At 43.7% G+C, this 22,337-nt stretch overlaps 1 protein-coding gene across 1 annotated transcript in view; it reads right to left on the reverse strand.

Annotated features, from left to right (window-relative positions):
* Window positions 1–22,337, reverse strand: part of LOC120373513 — a 195,600-nt gene that overhangs the window by 44,780 nt on the left and 128,483 nt on the right. The window contains exons 5-7 of the mRNA XM_039492069.1: window positions 21,307–21,471; window positions 17,985–18,203; window positions 13,521–13,621 (exon numbers count right to left, since the gene is read on the reverse strand). Coding sequence (XP_039348003.1) covers window positions 13,521–13,621; window positions 17,985–18,203; window positions 21,307–21,471 — 485 coding nt within the window. The remainder of the gene's footprint in view (window positions 1–13,520; window positions 13,622–17,984; window positions 18,204–21,306; window positions 21,472–22,337) is intronic.

Below are 22,337 nucleotides of genomic sequence, written 5' to 3' on the forward strand. Positions count from 1 at the left end.
ACTAAACTGCTAAGCTTTTGGTTACAACATGTATTAGCATTTAGAGGTATTGTTTTGACCACTGGAGGGCTCCTGTATTTTCCATTTATTAAATAAAAGCATTAAACAACAGCTGGCACCATCTAGAACTGACTGAATAATTTGCAACTAACAATCTATTTGATGAATATCATCTTTCCTTCTGTCTATACCGTCTGCAGACAGATTGTGAAACTATCAAATATATTAATTATTCAAAATTATTCACAAATGTCTTCATAGAATGTTTCCTAATTTGTAAATCACTCAAATGTTGATATTACAATGAAATATACACCTCACAATATTCACTGTAACTAAAATACTTTAAGGAGTGAGCATAAACTTTGAGTTTTATATTCACTTGTACCAGTTGCAGTTTTCAATGGCCTAATCCAAAGCCCCATGGAAGTCAATGGAAAGGCTCCCATTGACTATATAAGGTTATGGATCAGGACAACTTTGCACATTATTCATTAGTTACACAATTTCATCAGCAGAGAATAGAAACAATTCCCGATAGCTTACATCAATAGTTAATGCAGCTAGAATTTTCAAATTTTACATTCAAATTCACAATTCAAATTTCCCTTTTAGTGAATCTTTGAACTAAAAATTTGATTTTCATGAGTTTTTGAGCTAGAAAAGCTTGAGTGCTCAATTGTCTGTAGAAAGCAAACACAGCCAAATAGTATTTCACTTTCAAATTCAAACACACAGCTCTCAGCTCATTGATCCTCACTGGGTAAACAAGTGACAATCAGAGTAAATTGCAGGCTATTTATTGGACCAACTTCTGTACTCTGAGTACCTTTCTCAGGCCTGGGGAAGAGTTCTGTGTAGTATCTCTCTGACCAACAGAAGTAGGTCCAACAAAAGATATTACCTTACCTGCCTTGTGTCTCTAATATCCTGGGACCAAAATGCTATGACAACACTGCATAGGCTAATTTAATAATGGGCCAGATCCCCTGTGGACCTCTGTTGAAATCAATGGAGCTGAGCCAATTCACCCTGAGGATGTGGCCTTATATAGCTATTTATAATCTTTAACTCTCTAACTTATGGGACCACCAAAGCCCTTCAGATTCCAGAGTTTCAATAAGAGCCCAAAGATATCAGCATATAGGGCCTGCGCTTCCACATCGGCTCTGTGGCCTTGACAGCTCTGGCCCTGGTAATAAGCATCAATAAGTCTGTGCTAACTCCTCTGGCAGCAGCTGCCACTGAAACCCCATAAAAGTTATATCCCTGCCATGGAGAGGGGTCTACATGAAGGACCCAGACTGGTTACCTTTCCTGGCCACAAGGGGGATGTTGTCAATCCTCCTGTCTCTGTCCTAGTTTACCTACTTCTTCCCTGCCTGGCCATCTTCCTACACATGGGTCCTCAGACCAGCAAAGAAGCCTTCACAGGATCTGGCGGAAGGTGACATGGAGATGACTTCCCAATTTTCTTGCAGCACAGAGAAAGCAAGAGAGAGAGATCCTTCCTATGCAGAGATTTGGGGACCCCATTCATCTCCCCCCATAGGTAAGTGTCACTTCTTATATAAGACTTTTTCTCCCTCCCCACAACTTGCAAGTCCTAATCATGGTGAGGATATTCAAAGCAGAAAATACAAACCTGGCATAATTTCCATTAGAAAGCCAAATTAAACATGTCATGTTGACAAAAATCTCCTAATGCAAATTAAAAAAACGACTTTATGCAATCCTGATGAAAGATTAATGTTTCATATGCACTTTAAAATGAGGAGGTTGCTGGGAGCCCGAGAAACTAAAAACCTAGAACTCTCTGCTCTGCCATAAAAGACTTACTAAAGTAAATATTTATTTTCTAAAATGATAGGCTAAGCTCATGAAGTAATTGCTTTCTAGTTTTTTTTCCAGCAATTACCAAATGTCCTCTTCACAACTCCAGCATCCACACAAACAAATTCTTATTTTTACAGATTTTAACTTTTTTTGTAAAAACAATTATGAAGGAACTTTAGTGTGAAGCCTTCATTCCCTTAGGCTTTTAATTTTTTGGTAAACATTTGTTAAGTGCCACCAACAATGTGCTTATGTGCTTCATGCGCTTTCTGCATGATTGCGCTTTCACACAAGACCCACTGCATTTATGTATACATTTACCTCTTGAGTTATTGCTGCATTGATAAAAGCGGGTTTTGATTTGCAGTACACTGCTATTATGCTCACTTTACTGCTTCCTAGTGTGCTACATTATCTATTTTTTGGGGGGTGGAGGATGTACTGCTGCCCATCACCATGGTATCTGAGCATATTCAGCATAAAATTGAGTGACAATAGCAAAGTCCTTAGTAGGCTTCATGGAGTTTGTGGGTCGTCTTCTCCTTTTTGAATTACAGAAAGCTCTCCTTGGGATTTGTTTGTTTGTTTTTGTCTGGGTTTCTTTTCAGCAGGGGAAGGGAAGAAAAGTTGAAAGTCATTCTAGCAGAAAACCTAATAGGAACATTCAGCAGTAACTTGCTAAAGGTGGTCAGAGTCTGGATCTGCCTATTCTCCTCTGGAAGTGTGTCCCACAGTTGCATCCCCTCATCCAAGAATAATTTTTGAGCTCGGTTCTCCCATAATTCATGCTGGACTTTGTGATCTGCATTGTTCCAAAGGACACAATTGTATAGGTGGTGCATAGATGGAGATGTGGACACAAAAATATAGCAGAAAAATCCCTAAAGTAAAACTCCAGAGTCAAATTTCTTTACTGAAGCTTTATAGAGAAAGCTAGAGTTAAGGTTACATTACAATACAGACTTCCATTTTTATGTGGTCGCTACTAGAGGTGGACTAATATATTGCAATGAATAATTTATTCAATGAATGTAGTCACTTTTTCTGTTGATGGAAAATCATCAAGCAGCTTGCAAGTTCCTTGAATTTATTTGATGTTCAATGACATATTTTGGCAAATTGCATTTTTCTCTGCAAGTATTTGATATTCAATATTGGTTATTTGAGTGGTATAAATTAGTTGTGATTGGTCAGATGAACCACATGGGTATTAGGTGAGACTGGCATTGGAGCATCCAGAGGAAAAAGTGTTCCTACTCCCTATATGTTTCCAATATGCTGCAGCAGCGGTACCATGACAACGTATGCATGCCAGCCAAGGCCAAAGTGGTGATGAAGTCCTTCATGAGTGATCTCTACAGGCAGAGGAAGCACAGATGCGTTCATACCACTAACTCCTCCAAAATGCAACCCCTTATAGTGGGTGATGCCGGAGGAAGTGGCCAAGCATTCAGCCACACACATGATGGGTCTCCCGCTAGAGAAACATCTCTACCTTTCCCTCTGGGGCACATATTAGGAGGGATAAAAGAGAGAAAGGAACCATGTGACTCCCATGATGCATCATGATGCTCAGCCAGAGGAGAGACTGTGCTGCATTATGGGAGATGTAGTTCACCCAATGTTGAACTGACTTGAAATGAAATATTTCAGGTCAGTATAACAAAACCTTTTGTTTCATTTTTCCTGACAGAAAATGGAAACTTTTTGACAAAATGAAAATCTTCCTGCAGAAAATTTCAATTAATCAGAAACTGGATTTTTCACTGAAAATGATTCCGATGGAAAATTTCCAACCAACTCTATTCTTCAGTCTTTTTACATTTCCTTAAAAATTATATCCGGTCCAAAATGGGAAAAATCCATCAAGGCTAACGCTACTGCCTGGGAATTTAGGATCAGTAAAGGCTCCAGGAAGAACACAATATTTTAAACATCTCAGACCAAGAGTTGGCATATCCTCTCCACAGAGGAACAGTCTCAATCCCTTCCAGTTTGGTAGGATTTATTCCCCTTCCTATCAGCGTGACCTGGGTCTAGTTTGGATTGAGCTGCAGCCACTCGGTTTCTTCCATATTGCTATCTCTGCTAGTTTCTGAGAGCAAAAGCTCTTTTGAGAGGGCTTTCGAGGGGCATTTTGCAGATGGCTGGGTAACATTTAGCCAAAACTCTAAGACCATCCATAAGTGAGACTGAATGAAACTCAAAATCTCTGCTGTAGCACTCTGGGAGATAGTGTGCAAACTGATGTGACTTCTTTCAACACAGCCACAGTTCTTATCTTTTAATGTAGAAATTTTGACCCTGGAAGGTTTGTTGTTTAGAACTATTGGTCAGATTTAATCATGAAAACCTGAGACAAAACTTTATGGTCTCCGATTACAAAGTGAAAATAATTCTATACCGCAAAGTGTACCAATGGAGGAAGGACGGCCTTGTGGTTAAGGCATATAATGAGGATTCACGAGAGCTGGGTTCAATTCTCAGACTCTGGCACAGACTTTCTGGATCCCCTTAAGGGAATCACATAAGCTCTCCATTCCCAGCTAATTATAATACTTCCTTTCTCCCACTTTTTGTCTATCTTGGCCATTTAGAATGTAACCTCTTTGTGGCATGGACTGTCTCTTACTATGTTTGTTCAAGTGAATAGCTCAAGAAGACCCTGATCTCAGTTGGAGCTTCTGGACTCTACTGTAATATAAAAAATAATAATAATTAAGGTGCTGAGTAAAGAAAAATAAATGAGTGTTATGGCACACCCACACTTTTTGTGATTTTTTTTTCCAGTTTGATCATAAAAGTTTGACAAAGCAAAATCCAGACTTTCCTTAGTGTGAACTGCTGGATAGTAAGACTTCATTTTCAGAGAAATACTATGTTTTATCATATCTAGTACACTGCACAACTAGCCTCCTCCTTTGTACCTTGCACAACCTAAGCTTCCATTTGACTTCACAAGGAATACAGGATTGGGATCAAAATACAAACTCATTGCCACCTAAGGACCTCCCAGCTGTGTCACTATGATACACACAAATGCAGCTCAGATATTCACAGTGACAGCAGGAAGAAGACTTGGTCATGCTCCAAAATAACAGGCATCTACAACGCAAGCTTAAGGAGAATCACTGTTGGAAGAACTGAATCTACAACGCAGAGTGGACAGTAGAAGGAAATGGTCTAACCAGCCCTTCACACTGTTAAACATATTTCTCTCCTGGAAAACAGTCTCTTATTTCACTCCTACCTTTAGCTGTGCTAATAAAGGTTTACCCCATGAATTAAATGCAATTAAATCGACTTTCAACCCCCTGAAAATGAATCCCTTAATGTTTTAAATCTTTAATATAGCTAATTTACAGAGGTTCTTTAAGAGTGCTTGTTAGATTTGTACATCATAAACGAATGAAACACAAAAGAGAGGCATGAAAGCTGTTTGTTATGGGCTCTGCTGACATAGCATACTGTTTCAATCTAATATAAGAAAAATAAGGTGCAATTTGAGTAACTTGACACCAGCTGTTAACTTTATAGGCTACACTTAAAATAAAATTAAACAAACATGCATATTATATTTTCAAAAAGCTTCTTAGTCAGGTGCAAAGAAAGACACAGGTGATCAGCAAGTCCTTCTGAAGGAACATCTGTTGTAAAAAAAAAGAGAGAGAGAGAGAGAGATGGGGAAGGTGCCATTTTCTATCACTATAGTAAACACCTAATGCACCGTAAACAGAACAGGTCATGCGGTAAAACATGAAGAAGCTCTTTTTAATCATCTGAATAGAAATTTAATATCTTTGCATTTGCTAAGCAAGGCGACTTGCCCAAGCAATCAGATACACAAAGCTCTATATATTTGTTCTGCTTTTGTTGCTACTGAGTGAAGCTTCTAAGTCACAAGCATTAAGGCTGGTTTTTATTAAGTAGTTTTGCACTTGAGTGCTCATTAGGAAAATTAGGGTATCTGAACATGTAATAGTGGAGTGTAAGGAAACCTGATAGATCAAAGGAAAATCGCCACATATACAATATAAAGAACACCTACAACGATTATTATTATTATTTTTATTTTTTGCTGTTAAGTTTCTGGGTCCAATTCTAGGTCTGAGTCACGAGTTCATTACCCCTGTTGTATATCAATGTAACGCCGCAGAATTACAGCATCATAAAACTGGAGTCATGCAGTGGTGAATCAGGACCTCTGGCTAGTGCTGAATGACATGAGGAAAAAACATTGGCAACTAGCCTACATTAATGTCTCCATCCATTGCTCTCACAAGTAGCGCTACACCAGGGCTGGGATAACAGCAGGAGAACCTGAAAAAATCATCATCCACACGAGGCCCGTGGACTCAAGATGACGTTTAAGCAGTATATCAGTGCAGTCATTTTGCAATAAGTGAATGGAAAAATCAGCCTGCCTCCAGGCATATGCAAAAATGTGGCCCTGATGTTCAAAAGGGAGACCTTGCAATATAGCAACATTAATATTCCAGTTGGTATGTTTTAGCTTTGGCTGTGTTTCCTGATGCATTACCTCCATGAAGGATAATCTCTGCCAAAAGCATGAGTCTCCCGAGTGCACTAGGAAAGCCAAATTTTCAGTCGGGGGAGGAGGAGAGCACTCAGTTGCCGTCCAAAACATATTAGTAATAGAAGTGGGCTGCATTCAAAATGCCAACAAAATCACCACAGTGACATTAGAGTAGCAGTTTACCAGATTTCCTGGCACTGCAATGTTATTCCTTGAAGTATTGCCTTTAAGGGTGGTCTTCCAGGAATTATGCCAAATTTATAGGGCACCCACTGCTATTCCCACTGGATGTCTTAATGCTGAATATACTAGCCAGACCAGCAGGCCTTCACAGAGCATGTTATATTTTTCTGAAGCTATTCAGCCTATGCTAAGTTAGCCAAGTTATCCTACATAGTCACTGTTATCAGTTTTGCAGAAGGCTGAGAGAGCCTGCCTTTCCAAAGGCAGAAAATAAAATGTGACCATAGGTGAAGACTGGGAAGAAGATAAATGAGGATAAATGCCAACTCAGAATATTAGTGTAAAGAATACTTTCTGAGGCAATAGAAACAAGGAGAAGTTAATATATATTCAAATAGAAGGGCTTTATAGTTGAAACAAATTCTGTCCCTACTACTTTGAGCAAAGAGCTACATACAAGCACCATTTCACATACACCAGACTTAGACCAAATTAACTTTATGTTTTTGTTCATGTGTTTGTTTAGATTTTGTGAAAGGTGCCAGGCAGAGCCCCAGAGACTGATGTGCTCTGTTTAACAGCAGAACAAATACCCTGTAGGCGGCTGCGGTGCAAGCTTCCCCCACATTGCCTGATCAAAATACCTCAACACTTATCTGGAGGGACCCTCTTTATTGTGAGAGTATAGGTCAGCCCTTAGCCACTGTGATGAGACTGCCAATGAGGTTGCCAGTTAGTGCCAGTTGCGGTGATGGTAACTGTAGTGTGGATACTTATCGCTGGGAAAAGACAGTTACCTTTTCTGTAACTGGTGTTCTTTGAGATGTGTTGCTCATGTCTGTTCCACAACAGGTGTGCATGCTCGCCACGTGCACCGGTGCTGAAAGTTTTTCCCCTAGCAGTACCTGTAGGGGAGCACCCCTAGCGACCCCTGGAGTGGCGCCTCTATGGTGCAGTATAAGGGGCGCTGCACTCTCCCCCCACCATCAGTTTCTTCTCTGACAGAGTCGCCATGGCGGGGCGACTGCCAGGCTCGTGAGGGTCCTGTACCAATGTTGCCTGGGCCACGCTGGGGCAATCAGGATCCGGGCCCTGTCTGTTTTTATCTTTCCCAGGACCTTGCCAATCAGCGGGATTGCGGGGAAGGCATAGAGAATCTGGCCCAACCAAAATAGGAGGAAGGCATCGGAGAAGGCAACCACTCCCAACCACCACCACCCCCCAGAGAAGAACCGGAGACACCAGCAGTTCTGCCGAGTCGTGAACAGGTCCACCTGGGGAGTTCCCCACTATTGGAAAATCCCGTGCACCACCTCTGGGTGTAGAGACCACCTGTGCTGAGAGACGTCTTGGCTCAGGCAATCCGCCCACAAGTTCTGGGCACCCGGTAGGTGATAGGCCTGTAGGCAAATGTCGTAGGCTATACCGAAGTCCCACAGCCTGAGGGCTTCCAGCCAGAGGGCAGAGGATCAGGCCCCGCCTAGCCTGTTGATGCAAAACATCAAGGCCATGTTGTCCGTGAGAACCCTGACCACTCTGCCCTCCAGGTGTGAGTGGAAGGCCACTAACGCCAGCTGGACCACCCTGAGCTCCTTGATGTTTATATGCAGGGCAAGGTCCTGCGCTGACCACAGACCTTGGGTCTGAACATCCCCCACATGGGCTCCCCACCCCAGGTCTGACGCGTTGGACACCATCCCCACCAATGGGGGCCTGCCCCTGAATGGGACCCTGCGGAGCATGTTTCTCGGAGAGGACCACCATTGTAGGGAAGCGATCACCAGCTCGGGCACAGTGAGGACTTTGTCCATCCTATCTCTGGCCTGGGAGAACACCGAGGCCAACCAGAGCTGGAGGGCCCTCATCTTGAGTCTGGCATGGCGAACAACATATGTGCACGCCTACATGTGACCCAGGAGCTGGAGACACGCTCTGGCTGTGGTCACGGGGAACCTTGTGACTGTGTCGATGAGCCCTTTCAGGGTTTCAAATCTGTCAGGTGGGAGCGAGGCCCTGGCCGATGTTGCATCCGGGACTGCCCCGATAAATTCTATGTGCTGTACCAGGACTAATGTGGATTTGGTGTTGTTCACCAACAGGCCCAGGGTGGCACACATGGACAGGAGGAGCTCCATGTGATCCCGCAGCTGCAATCAGGAGCTGCCCTTGACCAGCCAGTTGTCTAGATAGGGGAAGATCTGGACCCCACAATGTCTGAGGTAGGCTGCCACCACAGACATGCACTTTGTAAATATGCTGGGAGCAGTACAAGGGCCAAATGAGAGGACCGTAAATTGGTAGTGTTCCTACCCAACCATGAAACGGACGAAGCGCCTATGTCCCTCTAATATATGAATGTGGAAGTACGTGTCCTGCAGATCGAGGGTGGCATACCAGTCCCCAGGATCCAGGGAGGGGATGATGGAGCCCAGAGAGACCATGTGAAGCTTGAGCTTTACCATGTATTGGTTCAGGCATCACAGGTCCAGAATGGGCCTGAGCCCCGCTTTGGCCTTCGGGATAAGGAAATAGTGGGAGTAATACCCCTTGCGTTTGAATTCTCCTGGCACCACTTCCACCGCTCCCAAGCCAAGGAGCCACCCCACCTCCTGCTTGAGCAGGGCCTCGTGAGAGGGGTCCCCCCCAGAAGGGATTGGGGCGGAGGGTGGTTGGGTGGGGTAGAAGTAAACTGGAGGGTGTAGCCTCGGGAGATGGTGTTGAGGACACAACAGTCCAAAGTCAGCTGTGACCACTCCAGGAGAAAAGCTCGCAACCAGCTGGAGAAGGGAAACTTTGTTGCGGGTGGATCCCTGGTATGAACTGATAAGTCGCCCCTGGGTGTCCCGTCAAAACTGACGTTTCCCCGCCTGTTTACCCTTGGGGGGCCCAGGCTGGGGGGGCAGACCAGGACTGCCTCTGTGAGCGTTTCTTATAGCCCAGTGAATTTTTATAAGGGGGCTCATATTTAGAGTGGGTGGCCTGGGTGGAAGCCTGCTGAGGCTTAAACTTGGACCTGGCCAGAGCTGAGACATAGAGGCCAAGTGTCTTAAGTGTTGTCCGGGAATCTTTCAGGCCGTGCAATTTCACGTCTGTCTGTTCCACAAACAGGGCCTTGCCATTGAACGGGAGGTCCTGCAAGGAGTTCTGCACCTCACTGGACAGCCCAGACAGCAGGAGCCACAACACCCTCCTCATGGACACCGTGGAGGATATAGAGCTTGCAACCGTAGCCATGGCATCCGATGCTGCCTGCAGGGTCGCCCTGGCAGCCGCTGTACCTCCACCAGAGCTTTGAACTCCTTCCTGTCACTCTCCTGGAGGGAGTTCTTGAACTTGGATAGAAAGCCCCACAAATTGAACTCATACCGACCCAGGAGAGCCTGATGGTTCACCACCCTTAACTGGAAACTTGAGGATGAATAAACCTTTCTCCCAAATAAGTCCAGCCTCCTTGAATCTTTACTTTTTGGAGTAGGGGCTGGTTGGCCCTGCCTCTGCCTGTGGTTGACTGACTCGACCACCAGGGAGCTGGGGGCAGGGTGAGTGTACCGGTATTCGTGACCCTTGGTGGGCACAAAGTACTTCCATTCTGCCCTCTTAGAGATGGGGGGCAAGGAAGCCGGGGTTTGCCACAAGGCGTTTGAAATTTTTGCCGACCCTTCGTGGAGTGGAGTGCCCAGTGCCAAGGTCAAGAGGATGTTGAAGACGGAGTCCGAGGGCTCCTCCACCTCCTCGGCTTGAAGGTTGAGGCTTGATGCCACCCTTTTTATAGTTCCTGGTGGGCCTTAGAGTCCTCCTATAGAACAGAGGGAGGAGGGGCCATAATTGCCTCATCAGGGGAGGATGAGGATGCGGGTGCAGTACTCTGCATACCCACCAATACCAGAGGTCCCACCACTTGGTCATCCTCTGGGCACGGAACCAAAGATGCACGCCCCACTAACTCCTTTCTGGGAGGCCGGGAGAGGGAGGCCTACGGTCTCTCCGAGGCTCCAGCCACCAAATGAGCCCCCTCTGACTGACTAGCCCGTCCCACCAAATGACCACTATGAATCATAGAATCATAGAATCTCAGGGTTGGAAGGGACCTCAGGAGGTCATGAAAGAAGGCCGGGCTGGCGTAAGACCTGCCGCTGTCCCTGGATCGGGAGGAGCAGTGGTGTCAGGAATGGTGCTGACCACAAGACCGTGATCCCGATATGGAAGAGTAGTACCGCCGGTAGCAGCTGCTCTGCGATCAACTCAGACGGGCAGATCCGTGACGGCGAGGTCCTGGTGATCAACGCCCGGGACTGCGGGAGCGGTGCTGCGGTGGGGTCCTGGAGTGAGACGAAGAACGGGAATGGCGTTGATGCCCGTATCGCGACGGACTATGGTAGCCTCTCAGAGATGAAGACCTCCAGTGCCGTCTGTCCTGGTCTCAACGGGCCCCGCTTCCCTCACGAGGTCTACGGTCACTCAAGGCAGAGCAGTTCCTGGAACCCCTGTCAGTCAGAACCCAGCCAGACAATCTGGTGAGGGTCAACGCAGACTGGCGCAGACTGCGCACAGGGCCGTCCCTGAGCGGTGAACGGCGTCGCGAACATTCCCTTGACCGCGAATGATACCAACCAGGCAGCGACTGCAGAGATCCAAGCAGTCGCTTTCCTCTGGACTGGGGACCCAACAGTGGCGGTGCCCCTGGTACCAGCAGAGACATAACATCCTGGGCCGCTTGCAGGGCCTCCGGCGTGGAGGGCACCCGGACATCTGGGGAAACCTGCGCCGAATGGGCTGAGCTACTCCACTCAACCTGAGTCGGAGGTCTGGAGGCTGACAGAGACTGAGAACTGCCCAATATGGGTCTAGTCTCTCCCCTGATCTTGCTCTGGTGCCTCAGCGGAGAAGACCTCTTCTTAGCCTTCATGGAACGCCCCATGGATGGGAAGCAGTGCTGACTGGTGGAAGGCACCAAAAGGTCGTCGCGCACCAACACTGTGGTACCCAGTTCTGACTTCGATCGGCACACGGGAGTCGGGGTCAACGTCAATTCCATCAGAATGGCTTGAAGCCAAACGTCCCTCTCCTTCTTGGTCCAAAGCTTGAAAGATCTGCCAATCTTGCAGCGATTGCTGAGATGGGTTTCCCCCAGACAGCATAAACAGTCTGCGTGCGGGTCACTCACTGGCATCAGCCACTTGCAAGTGCCACACGACTTAAAGCCCAGGGCAGGGGCATGCTCCGACCCGGGTGCACTAAACTAAACTAAACTAACACTAATCTAAACTACTTTAACTACAGGTACTACTAACTATGAACGAACAAGAGTTCAAGAGGAAAGCTGCAGACAAGCTGGAGCAGAGCAGTTCCAATGCACCTTCACTAGCAGCAAGAAGGAACTGAGGGTGTGGGGAGCGCGGAGCGCCCCTTACACCGCACCATGGAGGCGCCACTCCAGGGTCACTGGGGCGCTCCCCTATGGGTACTGCTAGGGGAAAAACTTCCAGCACTGGTGCACATGGTGAGCACACACACCTATTGTGGAATACACATGAGCAATCACTCGAAGAAGAACTAGACTGAAACCATCAAACAGCTTCAGGTGTATGAGCAACAACTTTAGGCCACTGGTAGGCTTGGCCAGAATCCAAACAACAATCTAGAAACTAGGCTTTGTTTAATATAACTGTATTTTTTCTTACATGGTTGTTTTTATAGTTAGAAGATCTTAGTCTTCCAGGAAGAGCAAGAGTCAGGCTAACTCTAACTCTAATAACGCGAGACTTTAAGGCAGGGCCTGGGCGAGTGGGAAAAACTGTGAGAGGTTATTTTGACCTTCTGTTAGATAAGAATGGAAAGCAGACTGCAGCAGAAAATTGCTGAGAAGATATCAGGAAGGAATATGTATAAACAAAATGCAGCTGTTGATCATTACTGTATGTCACAGAAGGTATAAATGCTTGCTCTAATTGTGTATCTGGTGGAGACCTACCTCGGGAGGGGGAATCCCTGTCCGTGCGCACTCTCCCCCTTGCAATTGCTTGAGAATAAACACTGCCTCTGACTTGCTGCAAACAACCTAAGAGTGAAGACTCATTATTCTTCCACACTCTTAATATATGAAATGTTTTGGATCAGATAGAGGAACCTAGTTAGAGCCTTTATCCACCTAAGGAACTTTTACTCAGTCTTTAATGTATTTCTCCTCACAACATCCTGGTGAGATAAGGAAACACTATTTTACAGATGGAAAATGAGGCACAGTAGAGCTAAATGACTTGTGCAAAGCACCTATGCTTGAGGTAGAACTAGACCCCAGCTCTCCCATACTCCAGACTAGGGCCCTAACAATCAGACCATCTATTTCTCTTGGGGTATAGCTTTTCCTGTTCCAGATTAGCATCCAATCCTGCTCCGATCAGGGCTAACAATATGCATTTGTTTTTAGACATTTTTGGTTTAGCCATTCAGTGTTTGTGAATAAGAATTCCATATGCTCTATTAATGAATAGCTCCCACCATTTTTCTCATATACAGACTCATGGTTTGATTCTTTTTTTTTTCTTTATTTGTGTGTTGGCTATATAATACATGTCCCAATAAACATAATGCATATATGAATATATCATACTGGATCAACCCCAAATGAATATTTGATTTTGTTTTAATTTGCTTCCACATTGTTTACTTGGGTCCCCAGGACTATGAGTGAGATGCAGTTGCATAATGGTTTGAGAGATGATAATTTGATATTGATATTCCTACATTTATACAGACGATGCAGGTGTTTTAAAGTATTTATGAAATTGCTTGATTGACTCTCATATAGAAGCCTATTGATAATAAGTTTAAGCTTTGCAGCTAGGGTGTAAAATGATTATATTAACATTACTAACGGTCATGGATGTCATAAATCTTAAGAGAAAGGATGCATATGTCACATATAATGCATGAAAAAGTTGTTCTTTTACCATGGATAACTTACCATTGTGTAGATACTCTGCTGATCAGCTATTCCATTATTTGAGTAAGTATCTGATGTCTTGTTTTCTTTCAAGAAGGCAGGTGCAAGATGAAGCAGGAAGCCTGCCAAGAAAGATGATAAATTGCTATTTGGTGCTGAGGACCAATGCTTAACATTAATGTAATGCTGCTAGCAATTAAAGCAGCTAGTATAGTAATAAGAAACTGAGAAGAAAATAATTTCTGATCCCAACTGTAAGATGTTCATTTCTTTAATTGTCATCATCTTTAGTACATATAAAATATTTGTTGGGATTGTCTGATTGCAAACAAAATGAAACGAATAAAAAACCTATAATGCACAAGCCATATGTTACAGTATGATTAACTGCTATTCCAATGGGAGAGGAATCTTACAAACTGAAGCAAACAATTTTACAACAAAATTAAACAGAAAAATAATGGGAAAAAATTAGGGGCCATACGCGCACTGGGGAGCAATTATCCACTTGAGTAATGCAACTGACTTTTATGTGCTTCACAATCTAGACTAAAGCAAGAGAGATCTCAGAAAGAAGAGCCAGAGTTTCCCTATGTACTTTATTCGCCTTTGCAATATTAAACTTAGGTTTGTTTAAACTAACTTCAAAAAGGATCCTGTGCAATTTCAGTATTTTATGTTGGTTCAACAAAGAGTGGCAAATCCAACATGTTGTTCAAAATGTTTAAGTTCAGTATTGTAAGAACCAAAAGCTATGGAGGTGGAGCTGCCAGGCTTTTTGTTTGATCAGCTATAACCACCCATGTCCTAAGAGATTCTGGATCCAGGTGGCTTTCTGAAAGAAACATGATTCCATCAATTTTATAAATTGTGTTAAAATTCATTAAACAAATTAAAATAAAAATCAAGAAAACATATAATCAAACCTAAGCCATTGTTAATACTAAACTAAACTAAAATAATACTATACAACCATCAACTCAATATCAAACCAAGGTCAAATAAAAAAAATCAGCAAGTTAGTCTCAGTGCTGGAATGGAATTAAATCATGAAATTAATTCTAAAAATAATCAATCCTTACAGATGCTAAAGGGGATTCCAAGATGGCAGCTGTCCATTTGTTTATAAATCCCAAATGAAGAATATTACAAAAGTCCATTGTATCTGTAACTTGGAGATGGTTAAATGTCTTAATACTGAAACCAAATTATTATCTAATGTCTGAACCACAACCTCAGAGCTAATTATAAAGCGTCCTACTTAGAATTCTATTCTTGGGTGCTGACTAATAGCCCCTCCACCCCCCACCCCACAGACCGGAAAGGCTTCTTGGCTTAAAATCGTTATTTCTTTGTTGGATGCAGAATGGGGGAGGGGCTATTAGTCAGCACCCAACAATAGAACTCTACGTAGGAAACTTTATGATTAACTCTCAGGTTGTGGTTCAGACATGTATGGTTTGCTATCTTTGCTTACTTCTTGCAGCACATCCCTCCAAGGCTATCAGACAAATCAGGTGTGAGGCTAATTTTAAGTGAAGTTCTGTTTGAAATAGCAATTTTAAAAAATATTCAGTGTTTTACATACCACAGATATTGTAAGTCTGTGACGCTCCAAACTTCCAGATGCACAATACCATTTTTGAGGATGTTGGCATGGTCTTATGCAGGTGAATAGGTCGTGAGATGACATTGTGTCATCAGTTTGCAGAAAGTTTGATACAAAAATCTTATTAGGGTGTGGGGGGGATTGCTAGAGTTCTTTTTCAACAACTAGTCACTCAACATTCATCCATCAGCAAAATTAAAAATAATTTGACTTATGATCAATGTCATCATTCTTCTCACAAACAAGACCATTTACAGCAATCTTTCTATTTTGGAACTGGGCTATGTGTCAAACAAGAATCTTTATCTTGATAGAGAAAGTGGCTTTAAGACCTATCAAGATGAAATCCATTTTAGAAATATAATTTTTAAAATGTATATAAGGTCTTTTATTCCTCGATATGCTATTTCTCTCACAGTACACCCAGAGTAATGCACGTCTTTTAGAATTAATGAGGCAAAGTTGTGTTCTTTTTAATCTTCTCCACAGTTACTTCAGAAATACAAGCCAGATCACTGAGGCAAAGTAAGGCTGTGAGATGGGAAGTTGGCTCAAGATTTAATTGTTGATTTTCCATGTTTTCTATCCCTCTCAAGTTCTAACCTTTAAAAAATTATTTTTGCAAACGTGGATGACTTCTCAGCTTTATTAATAACATGTGCAATGTTTGTGCCCATGTCTCAATTTATCTTTACTATAACAAATTTCCTCTTTGCAGCTGTGACTTTATCAGGATTGTTTTGTTTTATCACACACCGTGGACAATAAGAAACCAAAGCCAGCAAAAAAATTCAAAATACATATCAAGCCAGTGACATCGCAAGACATATTTTAAAGCAGAAGCCCTTAGGGAGAAAATAAGAGTAGGAAGAGATGTCAGAGAAGACATGCCACTGTGCTGGCACTTTAAGTTACTGTAATTATCTGGGGCATGTATAATGTGCACTGAAAACGATAACAACATAGACAAGGTAATTTATCAGTGTAGAGGAAGTGCAATTCTAGTGTTTTTGTGTTACACTCACACAACTCCATAACCTCACTAGGATTGTACAAGTATAACTGAGGGAAGAATCTAACCTTAAAATAGGTTACCATTTTTTTCAGTTTTCAGTGTTTCAGATTTAAAGAGAGAATTGTAAATATTCTGCCATTATAAAAAATAAATGTTCCTTAATATCACTATTGCCTTTGTATTGATAAAGGCATTAATGGCCTCATCCTACAGTCTTATTACTAAGGGTACGTCCATACTACCCGCCCGGGTCAGCGGGTAGCGATCGACTTCTCGGAGTTGGATATATCGCGTCTCATCTAGATGCGATATATCGAACTCCGAACGCGCTCCCATCGACTCCGGAACTCCACCACCGCGAACGGCGGTGGCGGAGTCGACGGGGGAGCTGCTGACTTCGATCCCGCGCCGTCAGGATGGGTAAGTACTTCGAACTAAGGTAGTTCGAGTTCAGCTACGCTATTCACGTAGCTGAACTTGCGTCCCTTAGTTCGACCCCGCCCCCAGTGTAGACCAGGCCTAAGTGTAGTGACTACACATGGTGGTTACGAAGTTTCTGTGGGATTGGGCCTTTAATGGGATCATTGGTATGAAGTCATATTATGAGCCTAAACATGACAGGTAAGCTATGCACTCAGAAAAAAGACACTTCCTCTGCCCTGTCTCTCCACCTCTCACCATTCCTCACCCCTCTCTCTGGCTGGAGGAAAAGGGGAACAACTAGGACACTTTTGCAGCTGCAGGTTTGGCCTCTTGGGGCCCTCAGATTGCTCTAACTCAATGAAAGCGAACTGGCCCTGTAGCGGCTCTACCACAATTGGGGAAGTACAAAGTTGAGTTTTATATAGGGTGACCAGACAGCAAATATGAAAAATCGGGCCGGGTGGGGGGTAATAGGAGCCGATATAAGAAAAAGACCCAAAAATCGGGACTGTCCCTACAAAATCGGGACATCTGCTCACCCTAGATTTACATCACTTTAGCACAATGCTCCCTGAGCAGCACTCTCCTCTGCCCTGACCCTGTGCCCAGCATATGGCCCTTTTTCATTTGTCCTTTATTCATTTTCTAATCCATAAGAATACTTTACTTCTCACTTCATGACTACTTAGTACTCTCCGATAAGAGACTTTTCCATTGGCCTTTATTATGTCAAATGGTCCTCTTCTATCCACCACTTCACTGACACGCTCAAAGGATTCGAATAGATAAGAGAGACATGATTTTCTTTTGCCAAAGTCATATCCATACTCTGCTTTCATTTCTCTTTTTTCCTTTTGCAGTATACTTCTGTGATTCTAAATATCCTCCATATTGAGTCCAAGGTTTTTAATTTCTCTCTCTTTCTCTCTCTCTCTTTTTTGTTTAATGTTTGCATTTAGGGTCTCCTTGATTAGCTTATTCATTTTCATTAAAGCCTCTTTTCTAAAATTTAGTTTGCACAAGGGAAGGGGCAGCTCTAGACATTTTGCCGCTCCAAGCACGGCGGCATGCCATGGGGGGCGCTCTGCTGGTCGCCGGTCCCGCGGCTCTGGTGGACTTCCCGCAGGCGTGCCTGCGGAGGGTCCACTGGTCCCACGGCTCTGCCTGCGGGAGGTCCACCGGAGCCCTGCCTGCCGCCCTCCCGGTGACCGGCAGAGCGCCCCCCGTGGCATGCCGCCCCAAGCACACGCTTGGCATGCTGGGGCCTGGGGCCACTCCTACACAAGGGGAATGTTCAGGGAGACTGTTGAGCCAGTTTTCCCGCTGCTTTGTGTTGCTAGAGAATTGGGTTCAGGGGGTTTCTTTGGAAAATATACTAATGACTGGTTTGAACTCATTATTTGCTATAAAGCCTGTTTTAATTTAAATCTCTCCTTACCATTGGCATCTAGGGCTGCAGATCCAATAATATTTTCCATCTTATATCCCAAAATGTCTTCTGAGGCATTGCACCATTCTTCGACATCATTCTGAATACCTTCATCTTGGCCTGTCTTTTCCCAACTCTGGTGATCCAACAAGGAAAGCCTGATTGCAGCTAGTGATTCATCTTCACTTACACATCCAATGTTCAAAGACGCAGCCCTTTTAGAAAGTCCTGTTGCAACACAAGAAAACATTACTCTTATAAATTACACTGACTAGGTCTGAAAGGGGTATGTGAAGCATCTGATTAAAGTGAATTCACTTGAAAAATCACAATAACATTAGGGAGAAGTAAAACTCTAGGAATAGTTAATATAATTATGAATAATATCAATTCTGTCCTTGATTCCTAAGATTGAAAGACCAAGAAATGTGATAGAGCACATTCTCAATACCCCCTTATATAAAAAGGAAATATGAAAATTAAATATCATGAGTCTGATTCTTCATTGCTTTGCACACCTGTGTAGTCATTTGTGATGTATGGGAAGCAGGTGTAAGAAGCTACCAAATCAAAAATCCTCCACTCAATCACAATAATGGCAGCACAAACTGTGGTAAAGTTAGCACCACTTCTCACAGGGGTAAGTGATGACCCGATCTACAAGTCAGGGGAGAATCATCAGGCCCTAGGACTGCTTGAACTATACTGTGTATTTTACGGATTTATGTTGTTGTTCTTGAATTAAAAAATATGTTACACTTTTGGAAAATATTTGAAACATTCATCAACCAACCTCCAGATTATCTGCTGTGATCCTAGTCTTCCAGCATCAACATAAATGTATTTCAAACTTAAGTTAGGCTCAGTTAGAATGATTATTGGACCTGATTCTGCATTCATTGAAGTAAATGGCAAAACTCTTATTGGACTTCAGTGAGAACAGAATCAAGTCTGCTATGAGTTAGAGAATAAGGAATGTATCCATCAGCCTGTACTTATCCATAAGTGCATAAGCAGCCTCTCTGACATCAGTGAACTACTTCCAAGAGTACAGACTGGGAATTAGATTCTAAGGAGTGAAGTCTTTTCGGTATTTTAACATCAAGATCATGAACCAGAAACATATTGTTACCTTTTTTGAACCTGAGCAGCTACTCAAAGTTCAGGGCCCTGAGGATGTCCTTGTCTACTGATGATAGACTTTGGTATAATTTCTTTGATGCAGCCTTCTTTATTTACAAGGAACATACAAAGTCCTGCTTCTCTGAATGCAAGAGGGGGCCAAAAGCAAAAGGAGCCATTTCTTAGTTAACTTTCATATGAGTGCATTTGAAAATAGGGGCAGAGGGGATATCTTCCAGCTGGACAATCTATTAGAAGTCTGGTATGCTGAAGAAGGATAGATTTAATCACATGCTTAAAGTTAATCTTGTGCTTAAGTGCTCTGCTGAACTGAGGTCATAAGTTATGAGTAAGGGGAGTCAGGAGCTGTAATTTATGTAAATTCTTTTCACAGACATGATAAATGAGATTAAAAATGTTTTGGTCCATCCTCTGTATTTGTATTTTGTCATGTAGCAATGAATTTTGTTGGCTACCTGCCTTGTTAAATACGGTATCTGAATTCATGCGTTCATATTCTGATGCCTTCTTTTAGGGGATTTCATTATTAAGTATTATTATTACAGAACACTGACATCCTTAGAAAAAGCAGAACCATATTTTGGGTAATTCTGAACATAACTGAATGTTCTGAGTGCAAAATTCCCAGAAAAGATCTAGATTGTCAATGCTCTGCTCACATGCCGTACCATGCTTAAGTGCTTTGCTGTATAGGGGTGTAAGCAGAGTCAGGATGAGCCCCACCCTGACAACTGGTGGTAAATTATGGGCAGTGCGGAAAGTGTTGCATTGGTATTTGCAGCATGGGATGGTTATTGTTGTTATTGGGGCAGGAGGAATGAAATGTTGTCACCCTGATTGGGTAAATGGGGAACTACAAAATTGTCTTGTGATGGGGGGTTTCATTGTCAGCTGGATAGCGCTTGCTAGATGGGGCACATGGGTTCCAAAACCCATTGAAAAAAGAGGCTGGGGACAGGTATCTGTACTTGGTGGTGCAGGCTCCTTGTGTGAGCCAGAAGCACCAGTTCCACCTATGCTTCTATCCACTGTGGAATGTCAGAGTTAATTTGAATCTAGATGCAGGTTACTGAGCTGAGAGCACTGTGCTAATGAGTGGAGCTGAAATCACTGAAGAGCTGGACTTGCTGAGCTGAGAGCACTGTGCTAATGAGTAGGGAGCCTGAAGCAATACTGGCGAAGCAGTTTGTGCAGCCACTGGGTGAGTGGAGCTGAGCAGCTCGTGAGGACGGCTGGAGCGGATCACAGGACAGCTGGTGGACCAGAGCAGCTGGCAGAGTGGAGCAGCCCACAGAGTAAGCGGAGCTGAGCTGTTACGAAGAGGCAGGGCAGCTGGCACCGAGACTCTTGAACTCTGGGCTGCCTAACCCGGGACAGAGACTTTTGAATTGTGGGACTTTTGGGACTGTGGGTGATTTGGGGTTGCTGGACTCAAGGGCCCAGAGAGTTGCTGGGGTGGGTCTTTGCTCACGGTTTGACCTATGAACTCCAGTTGAGGTATTTTCCAAATTTCATGCTTGTTGTTGTTGATCTTATGTAATTAAACCTTTTGTGTGTAAGATTTTCCCAGGTCACTGGGTGGGGGCTCGAGCTGGTCTGCATTACGCTGTGGGGAAGGGACCCCTAGGTATTGAACCTGGCCCTTGCTGCTATTGTTTCAGCCTGGCAGAGGGGTTACAGGGGTTTAAGTTGTGGTCTCAATTAAAACAAATATTCTCAGCAATTTGGAAAATCATGCTATATAGGGCCTGATCCAAAGCCCATTAAGTGAGTTATAAGATGCTCCTCAATTTCATTGGGCTTTGAATCAGCCCCCTATTTAGATACGTAAATATGGATTTATGAGCCTAACTTTATGCTTGTTGTATCAACCAGGCAAGTTACTAACAACTTCAACAGGACTTAATTTTTACAGTGGAAACCTCTGTACCAAGCTGCTGCTGCACCCTCTGTAGCTCTCACTCAGCCTCCTCAACTCCTCCCCCTACCTTCCTGTTTCCTGTCCTTTCAGACTCCCAACAGCCAGTGCTCCCAGTTCTAATAATCACAAGCACATCTAAACACCACAATGCTCTCATTTTAAAAAATTTTAGCCAAAATGTTTTGTCATAAGCATTTGTACAGTGCTCTGTACATTTATGTTAATACACAAAAGGGGAAAAAGTCAGGAATCAGATAGGAAACCAACCTGAGAGATCTGATAGGTCTTCCTCAGAGGAGTTCCTTTCATTGCACTGAGACAAAGACCAGCCTGTTCGTGGATGAATTCCCTCAGGTTCATTGAATGCATCTTGTGTAGCACTGCTAAGTTTGGATGTCTGAGATCTGACCTCACATGTAGTATCCGAGCATGCTAAAATATACAGGAAAATGAAAGTAGAATAAAGATTTCACGAAAAGCTTGTTTCATTTCTTTTTAATCCAGACATTTGTTTCACAGAACAATCTTTAAAAAAAAATCAAAGACTTTGTGTCTGAAAGTAGCTGACACTGTCCAAACTGATCCTGCAGCCTTTCTGCACACCCAGCTCCGGACAATGGCACCGGCCTAACAAATTGCTCCTCCCAAGGGAGGGGAAGTTAATTTTTCAAAACGTACTCTTGACCTCCTTTCCCAACCTTGACTGGCTCCTTCTCTCGTTTTTGGGCCTGGCCGTGCTCCCATACACAGGCAGCAACAAGTTAGTGGCTTCTGATATGATGCCAGGACAAAATAATCTTGCAGCAATCTGTTCCCTTGGGTCATTTTGCATCCTGGCTGGCTGAAGTGACCCCTAGGGAGTGCGTTGCCCTGGGGATTGTTCTCTTCATTGGGCCAGTGACTTATCGTAACATCTTCTTCCCTCCCTTGGAACCACGGAAAGAAATCTGCTGTATGTGGCCAGCAGAACAAGGATATAATTTGTCTGGTGGGAAGGACTGGACACCCTTTTTGCTCCAGCACTTACTTCCTCTTGGCCTTCCGCCTATTCCCTAGTCATGGCAATCCCCAATGCTGGGGGCAAAGAAGAGAGCCACATTTCAAAACCAGAGCCACAGATTCTGCACTCCTGCTCTACTGGAGAGAACGTCAGGCCTACTCAAGTGTTGTCTCTATGGGCCTCATCTGTAGCCCAGGGAAGTCAATGGAAAGGCTCCCATTGATTTTAATGGGCTTTGGATCATGTCCTATGTCATCGCTTCTAGTGACTTCTTCAAAGATGATATAAAGCTTAGTAT

The sequence above is a fragment of the Mauremys reevesii genome, linkage group 1 (genome assembly GCF_016161935.1).
Source record: "Mauremys reevesii isolate NIE-2019 linkage group 1, ASM1616193v1, whole genome shotgun sequence".
NCBI lineage: Eukaryota > Metazoa > Chordata > Testudines > Geoemydidae > Mauremys > Mauremys reevesii.